Genomic DNA, 12997 nt, shown 5'->3' on the forward strand with positions numbered 1-12997 from the left:
TACCCAGATTTAAAGAGTAAAGTCTACTTGAGGTCAGAAATACTTATATCCAGATTTAAAGAGTAGAGTCTACTCGAGTTCATAAATAAATCCAGATTTTGAAAGTAAAATCTAATCAACAAATTTTTCGAACAATGGTTGAATATAAACTTACAAATATGACCTTTCCAAATTCAGATTCATCATTTTTCACTCACCAAATACACTCCACTTTAAGTAAAACGATTAAATACCTTTTAAACATGCATAAGACCAGCAAGAAAAATTCAATAATTGCCTCAAGGATAATATTTCCAAGTTCAGATTTAACAATTGCACTTGCCAACAATACTACACTTTAAGAAAACAATTCACACACATTTTGAACTTGTACAAGGCCAGCAAAACAAATCCAACAACCACAAATTCTACCATATTATAGCACATCAAAATGGCATATCACAACCATCCAAGTTAAAAGTGTCAAGTAGATTGATCTAACTTAACTCTAGAGTCTTCACTTAACTTGCACAAAATCTGAACATCCAAAGTTAAAACCACCTTGTAAATCTTGGATCGGGTAGTGGTGAAAGTAGATTATCTTTGAGAGTTGAAGGTGAAGAAGGGAATTACGGTCAAGATGAAAAATTCTCTTCGATGTTACCAAAATGAAAGTAAAACGCAGGAGTAGATTTTAGGTTGAAGAATGCATGAAGTCACAAGTGGCAAATCTTCACTTAATCTACGACTAAGTGTGAGAAGTCAAGACATATTAGGGATGAGTAATAGCCAAGGTAATGATAATTTATGGCTATGTGTCTTATTAGTGTAAGAAGCTTAGCTTAAGAGTGACATGTGGCATGCTTGAATCTCTAAATATGGCATGTGGCCATGCATAAATCCTCCATATGCCACGTGAGCCTTTGGTGTCTTAAGAGAGGTTTTTGTGAAAAATTATGTAGAAATCAGAATTTTTTCTCCCTTTAACACCATATAACAATAATTAATTATTAATACTAATTAACAAGAGTTTAAATTAATAATATTACCCATTAATTACTAAGACAACGGTAAATTAATTAACACCGTCATAATATTAACGTACACATCAACGTTTAGAAATTTTAAATACGTCGAACTCGGAACGATTACATTTTCGAAAATTATCCTCCGCGCCTCACAAATTTAAGGTCCAACAATGATTTCTACGTGTCCACACGAAAACTAAGCTAAATAATACTTAACTTTATAATCTAAGTATCATTATCGAACACGGAAAATTTTCAATGTCACATACATATTATTACGAAATTTTCGGATGTCCAATAATAGACATTACTGCAAGAAACTACTCTAATAGCTATTACAACAGGTATTGAGCCATAGACCTATCATAACCATTACTGCAATCAAACGTTCTGTTTGATGATGATTTATACATTATTGAATGTTTAGCCAAGTATAACTTGAAAGTGGGACTGCGAGTTCAAGCTGCTCCCATGTGGTTGAGATTGGGCTGGGCCTAGATTCTATTTTGTTGTCAAAAGCGCTCAGTTGTTGTGGGTAAACGGGAGGGAAAATTGTCCAAAAAATCATGAACCTATTGTACGGAGGCAATTCAGTCATAAATCTTTTAATTGTGCTAACTTAGTCTTAAATATTTTGATAATTTTTCAATGTAATTATTCCCGTCAAATATCCAAATAATAGGTTTATGACTAAATTGACAAATCTTCAAAAGGTGTAGGACAATTAAAAGGTTTATGATTAAATTGGCAAATCGTCAAAAGGCTTAGGATTAAAATGGCACAATTGAAAGGTTTAGGACGGAATTGGCCACGGTACAATAGGTTTAGGATTTTTTGAACAATTATCCCATAAGCAAGAACATCTTTCTAGCTTGCATATTCATAGAGTAGTCGGCCTGATATGCAATGATTCGAATTATTATGCTCCTTAAAAGGAATGGGACGAGGTTGATTTGATCGGAGATTGTTTATGAAAGTTGATACTTCCAAAAGGGATATTTTTTTTTACAAGATGCACCTTAACTTCTTACAAATTATGGAGAATGTATTTCATGTAATGGTTACATCATGTAACAGTGTTACGTGGTGTAACAAGCCAATAGAAAGTAAGTGATTCTAAGGCTCCGTTCATTTGGCGGAAAATATTCTCCTTTTGGAAAATATTTTCCTGGAAGTCATTTTCCTGGAAAATGTTTTCCCGGAACATAATTTTCCGGTGTTCGGCGACCAATATGAAAAAGTTTCGGACAATATTTTTCGCCGGCGACCGGCGGCGGCAGCGGCGGCGGCGGGCGACCAGCGGCGGCGGCCGGTGATCGGCAGCGGCGGCCGCGGCGGCGGCAAAGGCCGCGACCCGGCGGCCGGCGGCAGCGCCGGCGACCTTAGTGAAGAAGAAGAAGAAGAAGCTCCGGAAAATGATTTCCGCTTTTGAAGAAGCGGAAGTCATTTTCCGTAGACTTAAGCTATTTTGTGAGGGGGGGAAGGAAAATATTTTCCCACGGAAAACGTTTTCCGCCCCCCGAACACCGGAAAATCCGGAAAATATTTTCCGGGAGAATATTTTCCGCCAAACGAACGGAAGCTAAGATTTAAGTGCTATGTAGGCTAGTGCACCTTGACATATGCTAACTGCTGACGGGGATAATTCTCTTTGGTTAGGCTTCCCTGTATTTTTTCGACGGTAGACTTGTGGTTTGTGATGTTATGATGTTAAAGGGGTGTTGTGGTCTCATCTCAACTTGACATGATGTGGATGTTGGACTATTGTACCTTTACATCCATTTTCAAATGCGAGAAAACACGTTGTGTTTAGACCCGTCCATAATCATCTATTCGGATATTACCAATGAAAATAAATCTAATTACAAAGTAGATTATGCTTAAAATTGCCGTCCTTTTCGCATTTGTAAATCGTATTAATGCACGATGTATTCCCTGAAGTTCACTTTCAGTATATATATATAATGTCAAACTAATCCAATTATTGCGAATTCAAACATTTATACCCCCGACTAGCCTTGCTTGACGAAATGTACAAGCCTTAAGAGGGTGGTTGTCAATTCGCTTTATACACAATTGCAAGCAACTCTCTCCTGCGGGACCGTGCGTTATAACTTAAATCGAAGCTTTTGCTGACAATTCAAAGGGGTTATGTAAAAAAAAGAGCATCAATTTTACATCGAGGGACAATTCTGATCCGAACTTTTTTTTGTCCTGTAAAAAAGCATCAACTTTAGGTCGAGTGACAATTCTAGCCCGAACTTTTTTTTGTCTCGTAAAAAATCACTAACTTTTACTATGATCCCAAATTTGGCCCCCCATTGACTTTCTGTTTGAATTCACCTTTGTTTGAGCAAAAAGGTTATGGTGGTGAGCTTGAAGAATCTTGTTTATGGCGTCTGTCGATGGGCGGTGATCTACAGCTTCAGATTATGACAAAACGATGAAATCTGGTCAGAGAGATTCAATATGGAGATATTTTTGACTTGTCAGTGAAGTGAAGAAGACGAACAGTTTCAACGTTATTCTTCAAGCTGTGGCTCAGAGAATAAGATAATGAATAGTGCTTTAAATCCAATCAGCAAGTCACGTGGATTTATTGCTAAGGTGGAATAATCAAGTTGGATAATCGATGGTTTTAAATTAACGGGAGGCCAAATTTGGGATCATGGTGAAAGTTTGTGCTTTTTTAGGAGACCAAAAAAAAGTTGAGGTCAGAATTGTTACTCGACTTAAAGTTTGTGCCTTTTTACGGAACAAAAAAAAGTTATTGTCTCTCGACCTAAAGTTAGTAGTTTTTTTATGGGACAAAAAAAAGTTCAGGACAGAATTGTCCCTCGACCTAAAATTGGTGCTTTGTTTTGGAATTAACCCTCCATAACACCAATTGATTGTTCCATTTTTCGAAACTCATTTTATTACGTGCTTTGTTGATGATGTACCATATTTGCTTAATTAAAACTCGGAGTACACTTGTCTTTTCGTGACCCGTGTTCTTAGTGTTTCTATTGGTTTACAAGTCGTTTTTATCACTCAGAAAAATCATTTTACCCGTTCATAATCATATCCTTTGGAAAAAAAACGAAGAGCATATAAAAGTGACAGAGCCAAAGTTGCATGTCGAAGTTGCTCAAACTTACATTGCGTTGTAGCTATAAGATGAGCAAACTGTTCTTATTTAGATGTTAAACCATTCGAAAATTGAGAGTACAGTATATATAACTAGCAAGATGTTTGTACATTGCACGGTTATAAACTTATATTTGTTACACGGAAAAATAATTTAAAAAGTTATATATATATTCTTGACCATTTTAATTATATCAATTGAGCCCTAAATATTTTCACGCTTTTCTAATAAAATTCATCCGGCTAATTTTGGCTAGAAATTACTAATGTAGACATTGGCCATCCTACGTGGTATAGCCGACATTCACATGAACAATATATTTTTTAATATTTTAATATTTTTTTGGAATTATTTATTTATCTTCTTTTTCCTTTTTTTTTCCTTCTCTTTTCTTTCTTTTCTTGTTTTTTTTTTTTATCGTGGCCGACGAGGGTTGTCGGGCCCTTGCCACTGCTAGTGAGGGTTGCAACGCCCTCGCCCAGATTTGGGCAAGGTGGCCTCGCTCGCGGCCGGCGAGGTTGGCCTCATCCAAACCATCACCGGCTGTTCCACGTAGAACAACTGGTGTCCGTTCCACGTAAAACAACTGGTGTCCACGTCAGTAATTTTCGGTTAAAATTGGTTGGATAAACTCAATTGGCAAAACATGAAAATATTTATGACTCAATTAGCATAATTAAAAATTTGAGGACTGAATTAGCTGGAAAATTATCTAAAAAGTCCTAAACCTATTGCACTTTTGCCAATTCAGTCCTAAACCTTTTAAGTTTGCCAATTCAGTCTTAACCCTTTTCACTTCTTGCCAATTAAGTCCATCCGGCCAATTTTGTCCGGCCGGCACTGACATGGCCGCCGGCAGTCCGACCAACGCTGACATGGCCGTCGACTGTCCGGCCAACGCTGACATGGCATTTTTAAAATATTTTTTTCGAATTTGTTAATATTTTTTTTTGCCTTCTTCACTCTAGCCGGTTTGGCAACCGGGGACTGGGGACCGGCCAAAGACGCGAGTCGACAAGGACCTTGCCGGCCTCTAGCGAAGCTCTCCCCCGCTGGCAGCTGGCAAGGGCGAGCCTCGCCCACCGCTATTAGGCTGACCTCGCCGTTGCTGGGTGAGATGAAATCCAGCGACGGTGAGGTTAGCCTCGCCATGGCTAGGCAAGGTTGATCAGCGACGGCGTTGGCCGACCTCGCCGTCGCTGGGCAAGGTGACGGCGAGGTCGGCCTGGCAACTACGGGCTAGCCTCGCCCTCGCCAGTGGTCGGCGGGGGTGAGCTTTGCTAGAGGCCAGCGAGGACGACCTCGCCGGCCAGAGGGAAGAAAGACAGAAAAAAAAAAGAAAAAAAGATTAAAAAATTCGAAAAAAATATTTAAAAAATGCCATGTCAGCGTTGGCCGATCAAAATTGGCCGGATAGCCTCAATTGGTAAGAAGTGAAAAGATTTAGGACTGAATTGGCAAAGTGTAATGGGTTTAGGACTTTTTAGATAATTTTCCCATGAATTAGCAAATGTACAATAGGTTTATGAATTTTTGGATTATTTTCCCTTTGTTACGCTATTTTGAATGTTGGGTTATCGATTTTTTCCAAGAAATATAATATGCGAACAATCATATCAAAATAAATCTTCACACCAATTAAGTTCTCCGTTAGGAAAAAGGAGAGGAAGAGAGAGAAAGGGTATCTTTTTAAACGGCTGTATTTCCCTCTATCCTTAATTGAAAGAAATTTTCTCCATACATGTGTTGGATTGGTGGGTTACAATTTAGGACTGATATCCATATTTCTAATCCATCAATCAGAGCTATGATTGGAAGAAATTTCCTTCACTAATCTCTAATTAGTGAATTATAAATTATGAACATCATCTACATTATTAAGCTTGCATGTGGAGGATGGTGTGGGATACTATTACCATGCCACAGTGTCCATCTGATGTTGCCATTCTATTGACTGTTGAAACTATGTACTTTTTTTTTTTTTTTGGTCGAAGTTGAAACTATGTACTTCAAGCAGGCTATTCTCTAGCTTGAACTAGCGAAACAGGTGCCGGCCAAGACATCTGTTAAAGTCGCAAACAAACCGAGATCATTGTGGAAACAAGTTCTTAGGCTGGAAGAGACCTGCACTTTCAGCGCTTTCAGCGGAGCGTCCCCACCGCCCTCTTATACGTGTACCACCTTGCTACCAAGAGAAAAGCTCCCAAGTTGAGCACGCTGAGGACCGCCAAGAGCCAAAAGAAGTAATGGAGGTGACCGTAGTTCAAATTGTCCGGTATCCATCCCAGCTTCCCGTGTCTTGTACTAATACCTGTGACGATAGTCACAAGGAGCGAGCTCAAGTAGCTTCCGAGCGCATTTGTCGTGAGCTGGAGAGCGGAGCACATGCTCCTCATGGCATCGGGCGCTTGCTCGTAGAAAAACTCCAATTGCCCAATGAACGTGAACACTTCTGCACAACCGATGAGGAAGTACTGGGGGACCTGCCAGAATATCGACATCGGTACGTACTTGTAATTGTAGTAGTCATGCCTCCTTACCATCTTAAGTCTAACGACCTCTAGTATTGCAGCCGATATCATGGCGAAGATGGATATGAGGAGGCCGATCACCATTCTCTGCAGTTGGGTCAAACCGCTTTTGTGACCCGTGAATCTCCTTGCCACTGGAACAATGATGCGGTCGTATACAGGGACCCAGAATAGGACGCTGAGGACATCGAAGATAGAGAGAGAGGCTGCTGGAATTTTGAAGCTAGATTTTCCAACGTGAGGGTCCATAGTATAGCCTTGTAAAACAAACAAGGTACCCATCTGGTTGGACACAGTGGAAAAGACGATTACCGTGGCCCATACAGGAAGCAGCCGTATGATCGCCTTTAGCTCCTCCACTTGGGTGACGGTGCACAGCCTCCATGGATTCACGGGTTCCTTAATGTGATTTGTTTGTGTTTCCACAGCAGCTTTGTCAAAGAAACTGCAGATTTAGAGAATGCAAAGAAACTAATGTTAGGACAAGCGAGTATGCTCAAGGATATCTTGAAATGTAAAGCATCCTAACATTATTATGAAATGGTTCAACTCATAAAGTAGAGCAAATGCAGAAATAAAATTTCACCACTATAAATTTGATGAAGATAGCAAGTCTCTTGAGGATCAGAGTTGATCTTAGGATTTGTATCCTAACTGTCTCACATAAACAGCAGTATAACCTTGGAACTAACAATCGTGCAATTGATCCAATATGTGCTGCACGATTAAGAGATATATTGGGATTGCTCACTTTCAACCGACTCAAGTGACTGACTAATTTAACCTGAATGAATTGAGGAATCCTGATCAAAGAAAGGTTGAACAGAGCAATCACACAGATGCAATTTGAAGCACTAACCTCAAATCTTGGGTATGATCAAGCTTGCGGCTTCCTTTGATTACAGACTCAGCGTCCGCAGTCTCATACAGGAGAGACTTGTCAGCCGGTACTTCCACTCGATATTTTCTGAAGGATGCCACCACCACTTGACAGAGACGCGTGAGGGGGCTCCCTCCAGGCTTTTGGTTACGATAAAGGCGAGTGCCCGAAAAGAAAGTACATACTGCAATTGCCATAGCAGCTGCTGGAATGGCGAAACCCAATCCCCAACCCACATTGTCTTGTATATAGACCAAAACAGAGCCCGCAATGAGTGCGCCTATATTGATTGAGAAATAAAACCAGTTGAAGAAAGAACCCTTGCGTTTCTTTTCAGCCTCATCAGCATCATCAAATTGATCGGCTCCGTAGGATGAGACACAAGGCTTGATCCCTCCAGTCCCCAGGGCTATGAGATAGAGCGCTATAAAGCACACTGTGCTTTGGATATTCGTAGCGTGGCAATTATCTTTCCCTGTACAGGTTGGCTTTAGTCCCGTGACTGATGCCGAGAGCGTCAGCAGTGTCATCCCCTGTGTATAATGATATAATAAGTAAGGCTTGCCGAATCTTGATCGATTGCTAGAGTATGCTATCAGTACTGGTCGGTAAGCTGAATTTGTGAATGTTCAACAAAGAATGCGGAACCCCTCATTTGTGCAGCACAAACTGCGCAGGTTGACTATCAAGTACTCAGATGAGGAAAAAAATGTAAATGCGACTTACAAGAACATAGATAATCGAGAAGCATGCTATAGTCCAATATCTCCCTAGATAGGCATCGGCGAAAAAAGCTCCAATCAAAGGAGTGATGTAGCACGTTCCTCCCCAGTTCGTAACATTGTTAGAAGCGGTTGTACTGTGTTGATGTAAGCGGATCTTGAAGTAAAGCACCAGATTGGAGCTCATGCCATAGTATGCCAGCCTCTCACAACATTCATTGCCTAATGATAAGACATAGATACCATAAGCATCTTCGTTCTGTGAATAAGGTTCAATCAAGCTCTTTTAAGGAAGTGGTTGTGTGAAGTACCTAGAATAAAGGGGCAGGCCTTCCATGTTCCAGTTTTCTTTTTGTTGGCAGGGTTGCCTTTGTAGTCCACCGTTCCATCTTTCGTGTAAACATCTTCTTCCCCCATGGGTTTTGGCGATTCTCGTCTCTGCTTTGATTTGTGTCAATTTGGAATCTCGACAGATGGTTGCGGAAGCTATAATGTCTTCAGGCTGCAACAGAGAAGCACGATTCACATAAAACGTTTCTGCCTTCATTTCTCTACAAAGGCGAAATCACTAAGGTTCCATTTGTGAAAGAGCCACAAATCAAGAAATATGGTCAGGTTCGCCAATTCAAATTTCACTAAGTGAATGAAAATTCAGCTCATATATCTCTTAATCTCGATTCTAATCTTGCAAACGGACCCACGAACGGCACCATCTCTCATGAAACAAACGGCAAAGTTCAACAACTTCAGAAGCAGATCAGGAAAAATGCAATAGTTATTCCAATACAATCCAGCATGACTAGTGTAAATAACTAACTAAGCCAACATAGTCACGAGTTGAGCCTGCATAAATGACTGAGTAAAAGTAGATAATACTGCGAGAATCTTCATTACCAATATCACACTTTGGCCAGCGAGCAAGCGAGCTCGAATTGCTTGATATTAGCACCCTTACTCCCGATGCTTGTGACTAGCATTTATGGCCACATAAAGGGACGATGAAGATCATACGCACTAATTTGACTTTCTAAACATTAGTGGATTGGACTAATGAAGATCTTTTACTATATTCTCTCAGAGTTGCAGCGTGAAGGAACTTCCATATGATCGGGAAAGTTGGCTAATCAAGAGTGCGCCCACACAACTCATCCCGCTGGTTCAACACAATTACAGTACAGTGATCAGCTCAAGATGTGGCTGGAAACGACACACGAGTGTTCACAGAACTTGAAAGCTCAACAACCGGGAACTCAACCCACGAGTTTTGACTGACCGTGACTGACGTCAAACAGCGCAGCTCATTGCTTACAGGACCTGCAACTCTCGCCTGAACAGCTCGCCGAAAAGAGAACAGCAAAACAGAAAAAAAACTGAAACGCTCTGCGAGGTGGTCATCGTCTCAAGGTCAATGGGAAACAAAGATAGAGCAGGCCATGGAGACCTCAAGCTTACCCGCGGCGTCGGCTTCGTTGTGATGCTCGGTGCTCCGAGAGGGACGAATGCTCATCAGCTGTAATATATGGGTTTTGACCCAGTTCAAAAAAAAAAAATCAAAAAGTCAGAAAGTCAAAAGTTGCTACAGTGATGCTCTGTTTTTCTAATTTAAGCCGAGAGCTTGCTCGGCTGAGCCGAGAGCTTGCTCGGCTGAGACAGAAAGAAAGGAAAAGAAAGAAAGAGAGGAAAAGAGAAAGAAGAAGAAGAAGAAAAAAGAAGAGAGAGGATTTGGTGTCACAGGGTCTCACCAAGCCGATTCGACTTCGTAACGTAACGCCCAATAAGTGCTCGCATCTCTCGTTCATTCAATAGGAGTATTTTTCGGGTTAGTGCTCATATTTCGGAGTTATGTGATATTTGAACGGCAAAGTCCGATTTTTGAGTCGTTGAGCTATGAATATATATAGAATTGATAGTTTAGGGTGTTGCGGGGCCGTGGGATTTTATGGAACTCGATTTGGACTTACGATTTGCCGGATGTGAATTTTTGAAGTTGGCCGCATAAGGTGAACAGTGCGCGACCAGCGGCTTTTAGGCCAATTTTCGTCGGTTTTCGGCTTGATTTTGGGACAGCCAAGTTGGGGTTCTTGTAGTGCTCTAAATGGGCTTTCTATTGACTATAAGCTCGCTTGAAACGGGATTCGGTGGAGGAATTTATAATGCGATCAAGCTTCGCGCTCAAGCTCCGCGTTGTGGAAGGTTTTGGATAATCGCTTCGGACAAGCGATTTGTGGGCGCCTTTGAATTGTCTTGTTAGCGTTTAAGCGTCGTTTAGCCATTTCGTAGTTATCGTAGTATTTTACTTGGTTTTGACGTCGATTCTCATTTAATTGTTAGGATTACGAGATCGTCGGTTCGAGTGAGCGTCGTTGTTTGATTTTTGGGGATTCCAGGTGAGTGGTGCTATCTCTCCTTTGGTTTTATAAAAATCATATCTTGAAGGAATTATGATTCGATATAAATATATATGTTGAGCTTAAAAGAGCATTTTGTTGCATAAATTGGGATCGAGCATTTACTACTTTTTAGTATTTGAGAATGATTTGGGAATCGTTTTTGTAAATGTATTGCGCAAGGATACATATGTATATTGCGTTATGAACTAGTTTATGAAATGACTTCGAAAATGATTCAAGAAATGCCGAAATGCATTTCTGGAGGTTGAGCCGTGTTGCGAGAAAGTTATTTGTTTGGTTTGTGAAATGTATTGTGGATTTGATTTCTGATATTTGATGATGGTTATTTGATGCTCAATATGACCGTGAACCCATTGAGGGGTTTGGGGATATGCATACCGAGTTTAAGATATCCTTCTGGGCCGAGCCACCGGCTTTGTAGGTGAAGACCTTGCCAAGGGGGGAATCATGGTAGCCTTGTCACAAGACTTTGTGTCGTGAACATGGTTAGATATTGAGCAATAGATTGATCGATGGAATGGACTATCGACGTTTGATGTGATATGAGATTCATCAATGGAATAAACCATTGATGTGTGATTTGAGATTAGTCAATGGAATGGACCATTAACGTGGTTTTTTAATAAAGATTGATCAATGGACTTGACCATTGATGTTTATGATGATTTAAATGAGTATTTTCTGAATTGTATAAAACTTGTTAAAATGAAACAACTCTTCTGTGACTCGATATGTATTTTATATCTTGAGTTTGGCTCTTGAAATTCTGGTATGACTTTATGTATTCATGCATAGTGGTTGCTCGATCTGCTTAGAAGAGATACGTACTGCTTACTGAGCTGTGGTTGCTCACCCCTCTCTTTCCCCAATCTTTTCAGGTTCTTTGGTTAGTAGCATATAGAGCGAGAGCGATGTCGTGGGGAATTTTAGGTGGTTTGAGGCTGCGTCCTTAGGTTGGAAGGACAGCCGTGTCATCCCCCATCCTGGTAGGTTTCGGGGTGTGACATCAGCGATCGGAGATTCTCCTGCAAGGAAGACAGTGAGGACGACGGTGGTCATTTTGAATCGCCACCATCGAAGGGAACGAGGGGAGCTTTTATAAGCTCACACCGTTTCACTTGTGCTCGCAGACAGTCAGCTTTGCTTGCCAAGCATTTATCTCCTCATTTTTCATCTCGTTTTTTTTTATTATTTCTTTTTTGCGGGTTATAAAATTTTTATAATAGAAGTTCAATATAGCCAATCGCTCGCGCATTGCGTCTCCGTGGCGTTCCTTGACGCTGACCATTTTCTCAGCACTTCGGGGAAGCTTAGGATGGACCTGTAAAACAGCTGTTTAGGGATGAATCTTTTGGACCGATACTGATTTTAGAAGTTCATTATTATTTCTATTGTTATATTGCATCGTGTGAACCCAAGAAGTTATGAGAAAATGACAATAATGATGACAATGATTTGCCGCGAGACTTGGGACTGCCAAAGATACCAATGTATTCTGCTTGCTCTTGTCACTGTCATCATTTCGGATTCCAATTCCATCACCCAGGTCACTTTCTTGCCATTAAACAAGCCCCCATAGAAAAATGGTACCCAGTTCGATTCCTTGGATTAATTAATGTTTCGGAGGGGAAAAAAATGGAAAAATAGAAAGAAGAAATCACCCATTAGCTGACCTAGCTGATGGTTTGAGAACGTTTTTGTGCTCGAACACCGGTACGACACTGATTCACGTTCCTCACGGATGTGCGGTTCGCGTTTTGTTCAGATCTATGCATCAAGTCGCGCTGCTGCGAATGTATGATTCGCGTTCGTTCGGTACATGACAAGAGACAACGTGTTGAACGGTGGTTTTGTTACATACGTTTCTTCCTTCTCGGTTGAGCAGTCCAGGAACGTCATTGTGAAATCAGTGCAGTTACCAGCTTTGCAAGAGGAGAAGCGTTTGTATGGCATGGTTGGATTGAGCTGGGCCTTGTCTGTTTGATCTTTAGCTCCTTTCGTTGATTGGGTAAGTATCGAAAGAGGACATTGAAAACGAGCATGGACCAAACCAACCTCGGTGGAACTTCGAATTGTCCATGAAAACGACGAGGGCAGACCAGACGACGAAGAGGGTGGGGCAGGGAGCGGAGGCGTTCCTCTTGGACCGTCGGAGGATCGAGAATGACGCGTTCAGACCAGAGGAAAACGGCAAACGATGTCTCCATGGGGCTTGTCCACCTCTCATCTGGTCTCTCTCTCTCTCTCTCGAATGAATATCTCCACAACTTTGAAAACGATGCCGGAAACTCTCTCAATCATCTTCCAGTTCAACAC

General features: G+C 41.0%; 1 protein-coding gene across 2 annotated transcripts; it reads right to left on the minus strand.

Moving 5' to 3' along the window:
* Positions 1 to 5823: 5823 nt before the first annotated feature.
* On the minus strand, positions 5824 to 9874 carry LOC115670400 (protein NRT1/ PTR FAMILY 8.1-like). 2 transcript variants are annotated; one of them, XM_030591649.2, is made up of 5 exons: positions 9723 to 9874; positions 8582 to 8772; positions 8275 to 8492; positions 7528 to 8081; positions 5824 to 7113 (listed from the first exon to the last, which is right to left on the minus strand). In XM_030591649.2, the coding sequence occupies exons 2-5, from the start codon at positions 8685 to 8687 to the stop codon at positions 6279 to 6281; spliced, it is 1713 nt and encodes a 570-aa protein (XP_030447509.1). In that variant the 5' UTR covers positions 8688 to 8772; positions 9723 to 9874; the 3' UTR covers positions 5824 to 6278. The 2 variants fall into 2 exon arrangements, with proteins under 2 accessions (XP_030447509.1, XP_030447510.1); XM_030591650.2 differs by lacking the exon at positions 9723 to 9874 and adding an exon at positions 9165 to 9685.
* Positions 9875 to 12997: the final 3123 nt, after the last annotated feature.

The sequence above is a fragment of the Syzygium oleosum genome, unplaced genomic scaffold (assembly GCF_021117445.2).
Source record: "Syzygium oleosum isolate NSW1041296 unplaced genomic scaffold, Sole_v2.1 Sole_v2.19, whole genome shotgun sequence".
NCBI classification, from domain to species: Eukaryota; Viridiplantae; Streptophyta; class Magnoliopsida; order Myrtales; family Myrtaceae; genus Syzygium; species Syzygium oleosum.

Coding starts and splice junctions, on each gene's coding strand:
- LOC115670400 (XM_030591649.2), bottom strand. CDS start 8,687: ATGGGGGAAGAAGATGTTTACACGAAAGATGGAACGGTGGACTACAAA. Junction 8,082..8,274: donor TCTCGATTATCTATGTTCTT/GTAAGTCGCATT, acceptor CATTATACACAG/GGGATGACACTGCTGACGCT. Junction 7,114..7,527: donor GATCATACCCAAGATTTGAG/GTTAGTGCTTCA, acceptor CTAAATCTGCAG/TTTCTTTGACAAAGCTGCTG.